At 41.1% G+C, this 13,487-nt stretch overlaps 1 protein-coding gene across 1 annotated transcript in view; it reads left to right on the forward strand.

Annotated features, from left to right (window-relative positions):
- Positions 1–11,626, forward strand: part of LOC134356759 (histone-lysine N-methyltransferase SETMAR-like) — a 31,453-nt gene extending 19,827 nt beyond the window's left edge. Inside the window, exon 2 of the mRNA XM_063067865.1 lies at positions 8,824–11,626. Within this exon, the coding sequence (XP_062923935.1) occupies positions 8,824–9,609 (786 nt within the window). The 3' untranslated portion in view covers positions 9,610–11,626. The remainder of the gene's footprint in view (positions 1–8,823) is intronic.
- Positions 11,627–13,487: the final 1,861 nt, after the last annotated feature.

Raw genomic sequence — 13,487 nt, forward strand, 5'->3', positions numbered from 1 at the left:
TATTCACACAAGGTGCTGGAGGAACTCAACAGGTCAGTCAACTTCAATGAAAATGAATAAATAGTCGATGTTTGGATCAGCATCTGCAGACTTCCTTGTGTTTATAATTAGTAATATTCTTTCAAGAATCATTAGATTCTGATATGGTTCCAGAGGACTGGAAAATTGCAAATATCATTTCGCTCTTTAAGAATGGAGGGAGGCAGAAGAAAGGAAATTAAAGGCCAGTTAGCTTGACTTCAGTGATTGGGAAGATATTGGGGTCCATTGTTAAGAATGAGGTTTTGGGGCACTTGGACACATTATCAAATAGGCCAAAGTCAACATGATTTCCTTAAGGGAAATCTTGCCTGACAAATCTTTTGAAATTCTTTGAGGAAATAACAGGCAGGGTAGACATAGGATAGTCAGTCAGTGTTATTCACTTGGAATTTCAGAAGGTCTTTGACAAGGTGCCACACATGAGGCCGTTACCAGTAAGATACCAGCATAGACAGAATATTGGTTGACTGGCAGGATGCAAAGAGTGAGAATAAAGGGGATCCTTTCTGCTTGGCTGCCAGTGACGAGTGATGTTCCGGCAGGGGTTGCTATTGGGATTGCTTCCTTTTATGTTATATGTCAATGCTTTGGATGATGGAATTGATGGCTTTGGGACAATTTTGAGGATGGTATGAAGGTAAGTGGAGAGGCAGATAGTGTTGAAGGAGTAAAGGTGTAAAATATTTTCTAAGTGGGGAGAAAATTCAAAAATCAGAGTTGCAAAGGGACTTGGGAGCCCTTGTACAGGATTTTCTACAGGTTAACTTGCAGGTTGAGTCAGTGGTAAGGAAGGCAAATATAATGTTAGTATTCATTTTGAGAGGACTAGAATATAAGAGCAAGGGTGTAATGCTGAGACTTTATAAGGCATTGGTCAGACCACACTTGGAGTACTGTGTGCAGTTTTCCCTCCCTTATCTAAGAAAGGATGTGCTGGCATTAGAGAGGGACCAGAGGAGGTTTAGGAGAATGATTCATGGAATTAATTGGTTAATGTATGAGGAGCATTTGGTGGCTCTGGGCCTGTAATCACTGGAATTTAAAAGAATGGGGAGGTGTAGATCTCATTGAAACCTATCGAAAATTGAGTGGCCCAGAAAGAGTGGATGTGAAAAGGATGTTTTGTATGGTGGGTGAGTCTTGGACCAAAGGGGACAGCTTTGGAATAGAGGACATCCATTTAGAACACAGGTGAGAAGGAATTTCATTAGCCAGAGAAGGGCGAATCTGTGCAATTTATTGCAACAGATGGTTATGGAGGTGAAGTTACTGAGTACATTAGTGATTAGTCTCTTGATTAGTCTGGGCATAAAAGGTTATGGAGAGAAGGCAGGAGAATAGGGTTAAGAGGGATAATAAATCTGCAGATTTGATGGGCCAAATGGCCTAATTCTGCTCCTATATCTTGTAGTCTAAAGGAGCATAATTTCAAGAAAAGGAGTTGATCATTTAAAACTCAGGTGCATAGAAATTTCTTGCAGAGGCAGCACATCTCTGGAACTCTATATTCCATAGAGCCGTGGAGGCTAAAATTTTGAAAGTTCGGAAAATTGAAAGTAATGGGATCTGACAGAGAAAGGGTGCTGATGGTTGTGGTAGACTTCATATTGAATGCCTTGGTAGGCCTGAAAGGCCAGTTAATCTAGACCTGCTATTTTTTGCATACTTGTGTAGTCTGTCTGCATAGGTTGTGTGTACATGCCTCTTGTAAAGCTGGATTTGGTAAGGCTAAGTGGGAAGAGCTGGTGGAGTGGGTCTAAATGTTCAGCCCTTTCAACGAGGATACCTGGTTCTGATGGACTGATTATCTTGTGCTATGATACTAGGATTAATCTGCAATTGAGCTCTGCTTGGGCATTGAATTAAAACTTGAACTGAGCACAAGTACTTGGAATCTTTTCCATATTTATCATGCCATCACTGTAAATACGAAAGTATTAAGTATACTTTTCCTCAGTTAGAGTTTAAAACACCAAACTTTACTGAAGAACAGAGAACAGATCCTGGCCTGGATAAAGTGCTAGCAAGGCTTGCACTGCTTGATCGAAGCTGAATCCAACATGCCTGGTTAGGTCTCTTTAGACTTAAATCAGAAGGCTAAGCTCTAATTTGAAGACCATTTTACCAAACGCTCTAAACATGTAGTTTATTCAAGGGACAATAATTACTTCTAAAATCACAAACCACATAAATATGGGTGGGAACTTTGGGTTTCCAGTACGGTATCTAAACTATCAGATCAACCGTTTGCTACATCCTGCTGGAGTGAGGCAGCACTGCTACTGATGTGGGCTGTAAGACCATAGTGCAGGGGAACTAACTGTTTGAACAGACTTCAGTCCCTAAAATAGAATAAGATGATATGGCAACAATCTAATAAGCAGAGACAAAAGAAATATGGATAGGAAAATTAGAGAAGATTGAATAGAGATTGGTTGCAAAGCAGCATTGGCCTCAACCCACTACGTAGAATAGCTTTCTGCATCTAGACACGCAACAGTAGAAATTAAATTAGGTACTAACCAAGGTGAGCATCAATGGAAAGCTGATTGCCTCTGGTTTCCTTTCAAAATACATCAAGTGTCATAGAAACCCACAGCAATAAAATTCAGAAACACAGGAAGGACTTGTGTTTGTATGTCTAATACCCCACCTAAATTTTAGGCTAAATGTCAGTGATTGTAGCCAAACTGCAGACAAAAAAGATGAAAATGCAGATGAGAAATTCTGACTTGTTATTAATTTGCAAAAGGGTTATTTTGTGTCTATGAGGAAAATACATTAAACTCTTTACATTTTAAAACAAAACACTTAGCCCTCTTATAATGTTCTTAAATGTTCATTTAGATACTCACTTCTTGTCCTTCCACAGCTGAGATACCAGACAGTGACTGGGACAAACTCTCAGGGCTGATGGGCCATAGGAGAGAGAGTGGGGGGGGGTTGCAGAACGGGACAGTGTTTTGTCCCAATGTCCCATTTGGTCTGCTTGAGCCACTTCCTTCGCATTTGAGCCCCAAGGAAAAGTTCTACCATTTGCCCCTTTCTAGCAGGGCAATTTGATTTTCCTAATCCTTTGTAGGTAATTCCCCAGCCCCACTATTTTCCTACTCTATGATGGTTTCTGAGTCAGGCCCAAATGCACCATCCTTGCTTCATGTATTCCCCTGTTAGCTTGCTGGCCCTGTTACTCTCCTTTCTGGATGATGTCTGGATGTCTCATAGGGCAGAATTCAGTGCTTTTTGATGCACATTGGAATGAGCAGTATGATTAATGCCAGCCTAAGCAGATTTAAAAGGAACCTGGATATTGAATTGCACTGGATACATAATAAAACATTATTGGGAAATGTTGGGGGAGCAGGATTAATTTGGCATCAATGAGACACCACTGGTTAAGATGGGCAGAGAAGCCACCTTCTGTTCTGAGTTTCTAGGATGACCTTTATTCTCTCACCCCCACAAACCTTAACTGTTCCCTTAGAAAATGATAACATAAAGACAGGGTTTACATTTTCAAATTTTTGAAAGCCAAATTTGCATCTTATCTCTCTTTTAGAGTTGTATTTCATGGAATCTAGCTCTCTGGCCTAATTTGCCCATGCCGATCAGGTTACCTACCATTCTATCCACTTACCTGAGTTTGGCCCTTATTCCTCTATATCTACTTCTCAACCTTCTCTACACTCCAAGGAAAGAAGTCCCAGTCTATCCAGCCCACCTTTTAACTCTAGCCCTCCAGTACCAGTAGCATCTTCGTGGATCTTTCCTGTAGCCCTTCCAGCTTAATGACATCCTTCCTGGAGAGTGGCAACTAGAACTGCACATAATACTTCCAAGCTATGGTGAAGGGTCTTGACCCGAAACGTCACCTCTTCATTTTCTTCCATAGATGCTGCCTGACTCAGTGAGTTCCTCCAGCATTTTGTGTGTGTTGCTCCAGATCTCCAACATCTTCAGTCTCTCTTATGTCTCACCAATGTGTTGTACAGTTGTAACATGACGTCCCAACTCTTGTGCTCGATACACTGACTGATAAAGGCAAATGCACCAAACACCTTTTCCACCACCCTGCTTTACCCGTGACATCACTTTCAGGAGTCTATGTACTTGTACTCCTCGATATCTCTGTTCTACAACATTCTCCAGGACCCATTTACTGTGGAAGGCCGGTCCTGGTTTAGCTCACTAAATTGCAACACTTCACACTTGTTTAGGTTGAATTCCTGGTTCTTTACTGCAGTTGATCACTATCCTACTGTAACCTTAAATAACAAGTCGATGATCGGCATTGATTTTCAGTAAAGGTGATGGGGGTCAATTACACAGAGCCACTTCAAAAGCTGTCTGATTCCATGTTCACTGTCTTCGTGATTGTACAAACCTCTTAATGTGTGTTTACATTGTGAGATCCCAACATTGTGAGGTCCAGTCCAAGAAGAGTATTGAACATGCCTGAGCTTCCAGTGGAAGACCAAGATTATTACTGGATTTTGTGGTGCAATGAGTGACTAGAGATGGAATGTAGAATGAACACCTCCCTCCAATTCTGAATGTACAATGTGAAATAAGTGTTGACACCTCTAGTCAGCAGTGGTCTGTAATTCAACATCATGCAAAAGAAAGATCTTACATTTATATTGTGCCTTTAACACCCTCACAGAGCCCCAGTTTACTGTGAATGAAGGACTTCTGAAGAGTGATTGTACTGCTGAAATGGTGCCACTCTACTTGTCTAGAACAGTACCTCAGAAACAGTAGTATAATAAGTAACCAGATAAATGCATTTAATAACATACTACACACAAAATGCTAGAGGAACTCAGCAGGTCAGGCAGCATCTATGGAGGGGAATAAACAGGCTACGTTTCAGGCCGAGTCCTGATGAAGGGTCTCGGCCCAAAATATCAACTGTTTACTCCTTTCCATAGACACTAACTGACTTGCTGAGTTCCTACAGTATTTTGTGTGTTTCCAGCACCAACAGAATCTCTTGTGTTTAACGATGCACAGCTTGATTAGAAAAGTCAAAAAGGAAATGTATTGGTGCAAAAAAAGTGCAACTAACTCCTTTGAATCAAATTCTGGCAACATTTCCGTGTGCTGCATCAGACACCCTTTTGAACTTTTCAATCAGGCTGCATGTCATGAAAGCAGACTTTGCGGCCAGTTATTTTGCTGCTTGTGAGATCTTAGAACATAGAGCGTAGAATAGTACAGCACAGTTTGGCCCACGTTGTTGTGCTGACCCTCAAACCCTGTCTCCCATATAACCCCCCACCTTAAATTCCTCCATATACCTGTCTAGTAGTCTTTTAAATTTCACTAGTGTATCTGCCTCCACTGCTGACTCAGGCAGTGTATTCCACAGACCAACCACTCTCTGAGTAAAAAACCTTCCTCTAATATCCCCCTTGAACTTCTCACCTCTTACCTTAAAGTCATGTCCCCTTGTATTGAGCAGTGGTGCCCTGGGAAAGAGGTGCTGGCTATCGATTCTATCTATTCCTCTTAATATCTTATATACCTCTATCATGTCTCCTCTCATCCTCCTTCTCTCCGAAGAGTAAAGCCCTAGCTCCCTTAATCTCTGATCATAATCCATACTCTCTAAACCAGGCAGCATCCTGGTAAATCTCCTCTGTACCCTTTCCATTGCTTCCACATCCTTCCTATAGTGAGGCGACCAGAACTGGACACAGTACTCCACAAGTGTGGCCTAACCGGAGTTTTATAGAGCTGCATCATTACCTCGCGACTCTTAAACTCTATCCCTTGACTTATGGAAGCTAACTTAAGCTTTCTTAACTACCCTATCTACCTTTGAGGCAACTTTCAGGGATCTGTGGACATGTACCCCGAGATCCCTCTGCTCCTCCACACTACCAAGTATCCTGTCACTTACTTTGTACTCTGCCTTGGAGTTTGTCCTTCCAAAGTGTACCACCTCACACTTCTCCGGGTTGAACTCCATCTGCCACTTCTCAGCCCACTTCTGCAACCTATCAATGACTCTCTGCAATCTTCGGCAATCCTCTACACTATCTACACCACTAACCTTTGTGTCGTCTGCAAACTTGCCAACCCACCCTTCTACCCCCACATCCAGGTCGTTAATAAACATCATGAAAAGTAGAGGTCCCAGAACCGATCCTTGTGGGACACCACTAGTCACAACCCTCCAATCCAAATGTACTCCCTCCACCACGACCCTCTGCTTTCTACAGGCAAGCCAATTCTGAATCCACCTGGCCAAACTTCCCTGGATCCCATGCCTTCTGACTTTCTGAATAAGCCTACCATGTGGAACCTTGTCAAATGCCTTACTAAAATCCATATAGATTACATTCACTGCACTACCCTCATCTATATGCCTCCTCAAAGAACTCTCTCAGGCTTGTTAGACACAATCTGCCCTTCACAAAGTCATGCTGTCTGTCCCTGATCAGACCGTGATTCTCTAAATGCCCATAGATCCTATCCCTAAGAATCTTTTCCAACAGCTTTCCCACCACAGACGTAAGGCTCACTGGTCTATAATTACCCGGACTATCCCTACTACCTTTTTTGAACAAGGGGACAACATTCGCCTCCCTCCAATCCTCCGGTACCATTCCCGTAGACAACGAGGACATAAAGATCTTAGCCAGAGGCTCAGCAATCTCTTCCTTCGCCTCGTGGAGCAGCCTGGGGAATATTCCAACAGGCCCCGGGGACTTATCCATCCTAATGTATTTTAACAACTCCCAACACCTCCTCTGCCTTAATATCAACATGCTCCATCTTGCCACAGTTTCAACACTACAACTATGCTTCAGCATTTCTCATTGATAATGAAGTGCATTCGGACATTGTGAAGGTATTAGGGGCATAATATAAATACAAAGTATTCTTTTCATTTGGTATCCAATTATGTTCTCTTGGTAGTGCCATCAGATCAAGATTGTTTATAGTTCTGTGTTGTATATGTGACCATTGTAGAACCACACGCTGTTACACAGATGGACCAGGCAATGGAAAACAGGGGTTCTGGGTGGGTGGTTTGTGAGGCAAAGTGTACTTCTGCCACATATGCAGGCTTTCTGTATGCTTCTGATGCATGTTCTTGAAGTTATCAAGACTGTCCTCTTGAGCAGTCAAGAACCAAAGATTCCCAGGAGTGAGTGGATAAATTTATATTCGTTAAAGTCGGCTTAAAGCCGGTCAGTAAACATGTTCCTCTGTCCAATTGGTAATCTCTTCTAATGAGAGCATTAGAAATAGACTGGCTATTTCAGGAGTCAGGAGTCTTCTGCCCAGTGTAGCCAGCTGAGTGCAATTCGGGCCTTAATACTGGGGACATTACCCAGGAGAGGGCACTGACATTGGTCTGTTTATCCTGCCTTTGCATTTGGAGGATTTTGTGGAGACAGTCTTAGAAGTATATTTCATGTGCCTTGAGATGTTTGTGTTAGAAGGTCCAAATCTCTGAAGCATATGGGAAGGCAGGAATCACTATTTCTCAGAAGACTTGTGCCAAGTTGGAGGACTTGATCTTCACATATTCTTTCAGTTGACCAAAGGGTGTGCTGGGCCATTGAAAAAAGTGCCTGTTTTTGCTGAGAGGTGGATCCTGAGATATAATGTGTCCATGTTTTCTGAGGTTACATGGTGAATCTTTATTATGAGAGAGCAGTGTGCGGCAACTACAGGCTGATAAAGGACTTTTGTCTTATCATAAGACCCATCTCTTTGTAAGTTTCAGTGAAGGTGTCGGGGCTCTGAATGTGAACAACGAGACCTGAATTAGCCATGAATGTACAGAGTGAAGTTGGTATTGAAATCTTTGGAAATGAAATAAAGAATTTGCATGTATATTATATCTTTAACACTTTCACACTGTCCCAATGTGCTTTAATGTCACTGAAGAACTTTTAAAGTATTTTGTAATGTAGGAGTTGTGGCACGGTACTTGTTGAATTAGCTGTATCTATTATGTAAATACTTAAGGAACATCGGCAACTTGGACTACATCCTGATTGTACTTTAACCCCCTACTCACTTCCTATTTCAAGAAAAGAACACCAATTTTTGGTGTTAATATGCCTGGCCTGCTTTTCGTACTTCATTTCGTAGATATAGCATAGGGACCAGCTGTAATATACCAAGGGCATTTATCTGACAGTCAGATTTACATAACTTAATTAAGGACATGCTTGTTAAAATCTTGTCTAGAGACAAGAAGTACCAGTTTAGAAATAGGTATTAAAGCCTTCCTTAATTGGAATTTAAGGTTCTTTGGTCATGCTGGTGTAATTTTCTATTTATGTAAGTAAAGAGGTAAACATTGATTTGTAGATCATAGGATGTAGGGATAATACTCGTGCTACTCAGCTTGTTGTGCTTGATATTATTTGAATTAATGGGGATCCCATTTTCATTTTGTTATAATGTCTATTTCTTTTAACATACCCAGCAGTTTCTGCAGATGGATTCATACTAAAAGGAGCAATAAACTGACCTGCACTCCATTGAAAGTACATGCTATCCATCCTACACACTAGGTATTTGAATCCTGTATTTAAGCTTTCCTTTTAAGCATAAACATTTTAGGTAGGAGTAGGAGTATTTAAACATTGTTCAAATTTTTCTTTGGCACTATGACTTGATTTAACATAACTAGTAGAGACATGAAGTGAGATAGAAGTATGTTAACAGATACAGTGACCCTTTGAAGAAACCAGATAACAGAAGGCTATGTGGAAGGAATCACTTTAAGGCTGTTTTGTGTTTATTCTACAGTACACACCTGGAAATGTAGCTGGACCAGGAGAAGACCTTGATCCCTCTGAAATAAATCTTCCAGGATGTGACTGCTTAACCTCTTCCTGTAAGTCGGACACGTGCACTTGTCTACAATGCTACAAAGGAGCTTACGATGAGAACATGTGCCTTGTGGACCTTAATGACAAGTCAAGATATTCCAGGCCAGTTTTTGAGTGTAACATTATGTGCAAGTGCAGTGAGGCCTGTAAGAACAGGCTTGTCCAAAGAGGTCTTGTCTTTAAACTGCAGGTGTTCAGAACCTCCAAGAAAGGTTGGGGTCTTCAGACACTGGAACCAATCAAGAAAGGGAGATTTGTATGTGAGTATGGGGGTGAAATCATCAGCTTTCTTGAAGCCAGGAGGCGAATTCAGTGCCAAAATTTGGATGATATGAGCTATATCATAGCGGTGAGAGAACACCTGAGTAGTGGAGAAGTACTGCAGACGTTTGTTGACCCGACACACACTGGAAACGTTGGCCGTTTCCTCAACCATTCTTGCGATCCCAACTTGTACATGGTTCCTGTTCGTGTTGACTCCATGATTCCAAGGTTGGCCCTTTTTACAGCTCGTGATATTGTAGCTGAGGAGGAACTGTCTTATGATTATTCTGGAAGATTCAATAATCTTTTGAAAGAAGACTCAGATAAGGAATCATTTGGTGGCCTGACTCTTGCCCTTAAGCCATGTTATTGTGGTGCACAGACATGCACTGGCTACCTGCACTTTGATGGTTCACTCTACAATCTCAAGGATAAGTGAACTCTGACTTAGTTTTGCCTATCTGGTAACTAGTTTATGGTTCCTTTAGCTAGATTTTGCAGTTAATGCTTGTCGGTGTTACAGTGTTGAATGTGTTAGCCAATTACATTCCTCTATAGTACACACTTGTGGAAACACAGCCTTGACTTATTTATAATGCAGCTATCTGCATTTACTTTATAGGAAGAACAAAAACAATGTTATCTCAAATTGCATATTTTAGTGGTAATTTTCCCTATTTTCCTTCAGTTTAGAGGTCCTTTGATTAGGGAATTTTTCCAAATCCGAGAATATTTGCTTAATATTTTTCCTAATGTTAAGGATCTGAATAAATTGTGTGGCAGAACTAATTCTCTCTTACCCGTGTTAAGTTTATAAATGCTTTCATAGTGAATCATCGCATTCGTGCATTTGAAATGATTTTATGGCTAGCACAGCTCAAGCACCATCTACAGATTAACCAATGACACCACTATTGTTTGTAAAATCTCAGATGCCGATAAGGAGGCTTACAAATATGATTTAGGTGGTCTAGTTGAGTGGTGTCACTTCAGCAACCTCACAGTCAAATCCCAGCAAGCCCAAGAAACTGATTGCTGACTTCAGGAAGGGGAACTTGAGAGAACACATTGAATCCTCATTGAGAGGCTGGCACTGAAAAGGGTGAACAGCTTTAAGTACCTGGCTATCAACATCTCCAGAGAGTCTTTCTTTGGCCCAATACATTGATGCAGTCATGAAGAAGGTACAGTAGCAGCTGTACTTCATTGGGAGTTTGAAAAGATTTCATATGTCACCCAAATCTCTTACAAATTTCCATAGATTTAGGGTGGAGAACATTCTAACTGATTACATCACTGGTATGGTGTCTACAAAGCATAGAAATTCAAGAGGCTGCAGAGGATTATAGACTTGTCCATCTCCATCACAAGAACTTTAAGAGGCGTTGCCTCAAGAGGATGGCACCCTTACCATCTGGGACATGCCCTCTTCTCATTACCACCATCTGGGAGGAGGTACAGGAGCTTGCAGACTCGTACTCAACAATTTCAGAACAGCTTTTTCCCCTACACTATCAGATTTTTATGCTTGTGCACTATACTGCTGATAAACATAGATCCACACCACATGGGCCATGCCTTCCTTTGTCTGCTATTGTCAGGCAGATGGCACAGAAGCCTGAAGTCCCAACCGCCAGGTTCAGGAGTAAGTTCTTTCCCACACCAATCAGGTTATTGAACCAAGCTACACATCAGTAACCTACCACAACAACAGAACACTATGGATCACCTTTTGCACTGCTATGGATTTTGTCTCTATTTTTTTTCATTATATCTTATTTTTGCAGTTTTTCTGTCTTCACTGTGTAGTTAATGTATAATTTTTGTTTTGTGTGTTGTCTGAACTTACGACTGTGATGCTACTTCAAGCAAGCTTTTCACTGCACCTGTACTTCACTGTACTTCTGCATATGACAATAGGCTTGATGTGATTAAGTCAGAAGGCACTGTATGAGTTTTTTGATTGGTTTTTGTTGTCATTTTCTTTGGTTAGTGAATGTTAAATGTTTGTTAAGCAAATACTTATATATTTTTACTAAACCACCTCAGTGTATGTAAGGAATTTGCTACGAATTTAATACGTGTGCTTAAAGAAGTGTTGTCATCACTGTGTCTGCAGCTGGTCAATTGGCTTTGATCATGTTTATGTGATTCTGTCCCTGAAAAATCATAACTAGATCTTGGTGCGGACCCATAGGTGAACCTTGGAATTGTAGATGTCAAAACAAAGACCCATCCATCTTGCTAATCATTTGATAATACAATAATGAGATATTAAGTAACCAAAGCAATTTATCTCTGTAGTCAACGGGGACCTGAGGCAAGGAGAGCTTTCGTGTTGCAGAACATTGGATATCATTGATCCACACACATTTGTTTTACACAAGTGTGCTACACTTATCACAGCATGTCTCAAACGACTCATTACTGTAGGCTAAGCAGTTTTTAAAAAAGGAAGTCAGACTAATTTGCATGTGACAGGAATAATGCTCACATTTTACCATAGCTCTGGGGAGCTCGTTCCTTAGCAGGGCCACTCAATAAATATTGACACGGCCTTCTGCGTGACCTTCCCTTCCTTCAAGACCATGACATGTATACTGCTCTGAATAGGTTGCCAACCACCTACAGCTCTTGATCAATTTTAGCCACTCACTTGTAACCTGTCCTTAGATAAAAGGATTAAGGACATTGCCAATTATATGTATATTATTAGTTTTTCTAACATGTAATGTTATTGTATATTTTTATAAGGATAGAAATCGGTGCACTTTAAAGCTCTTTATTGTTTCTGGAAGATGTGATGAGGAGCCATTTAAAGAATGTAGGGCACTGGGCTGTTTAATTAGCTGCATATGTTGTACACTGTCCCATATTCCCAAAATAACACCGAGCACCGCTTTCAGCACCACAAGAGAGAAGACTGAAATAGGTCAAAAACAGGTATGTCTATCAAGTAAAGGTAAAGTAGATCATTCAGTTGTAGCAAAATCCCAAGTTTCCACTGGAAATTTGCATTGTTAACCTCTTTTTGAGTGCCTACATTCTCATCGTGGAAATGACTGTATAGTCACACATGAGAAGAAGCCACAGCTTGATAAAACATAGAAACCTAACTGGCAATCTCATAAGCAGAAATTGGTAGGAAAATTCTAAAACTAAACAGAAAGATTTCATTAAGAGTGCAGAAAAAATTTACAAGGATGATGCCGGGACTTCAGGACCTGAATTTGAGTGAAAGGTTGAATAGTTTAGGCCTTTATACGCTGGAGCCAAAGAGAATGAGGGGAGATTTAATAGAAGTATACAAAAATATGAGAGGTTTAAATAGGGTAAATGCAAGCATGCTTTTTCCACTGAGGTTCAGTGAGACTAGAACTAGATGTCGTGTTAAGGTTGAAAGGTGAAATGTTTAAGGGGAATGTGAGGGTGAACTACTTTACTCAGAGGGTGGTGCGACTGTGAAACGAGCTGCCAGTGTAACTGGGTGCAGATTTGATTTCAACATTTAAGTGAAGTTTGGATAGGTACATGGATAGAAGGGGTATGGAGGGCTATGGTCCAGCTGCAGGTTGATGGGACTAAATAGAAAAATTGGCATGTACTAGATGGGCCAAACGGCCAGTTTCTGTGCTGTAGTGCTCTATGACAAGAAGCATTTTGCCATCTAATCCAACTGCGGATCCATGGTGGGATTCTCCGGTGTATTCAGTTTGAGATGTATTTTGTCAGCTTGATCCTGTAATATTTGTTGACATTTCAGTCCAGTGGTGCAGGAGCTCTGCACAGTTTGGAGCGGTAAGTTTTATTTATTTAGCGGTTTGGCGCGGAGTAGGCCATTCTGGCCCTTTGAACCACGCTGACAAACCCGATTAACCCTAACCTAATCATGGGACTGTTTAACCCACCCTTTTATTTTTGCTTCTGGTTTCCTCCCACAAATGTGCAGATGTGGGAGGAAACTGGAGCACCGGGGGAAAGCCCACAAATTCCACTGAGAGAACGTACAGATGGTGCTGGAATTGAACCCTGAACTGTAATAGCATTGCACTAACCACTACACTACCGTGGCAACCATTTTGGATTACATTAAACCAAGGAACCAGTCTACTGTCTGTGGTGAACATAAAGTATCCCATGATATTTGAAAGAAGAGCAAGGGATTTCCCCTGTGAGTCTGAGCAGCATGCATTTATTCATTTACCAGCATCACAAGAAAGGGTCATGGATCATTGCTATTCGTGTGATGTTATTATATGCAATTGGTTATCATACTTCCTACATTACAACAATGATTGGTTTTCAGAAGTGCTATGT

This window comes from Mobula hypostoma, chromosome 15 (assembly GCF_963921235.1).
Source record: "Mobula hypostoma chromosome 15, sMobHyp1.1, whole genome shotgun sequence".
NCBI classification, from domain to species: Eukaryota; Metazoa; Chordata; class Chondrichthyes; order Myliobatiformes; family Myliobatidae; genus Mobula; species Mobula hypostoma.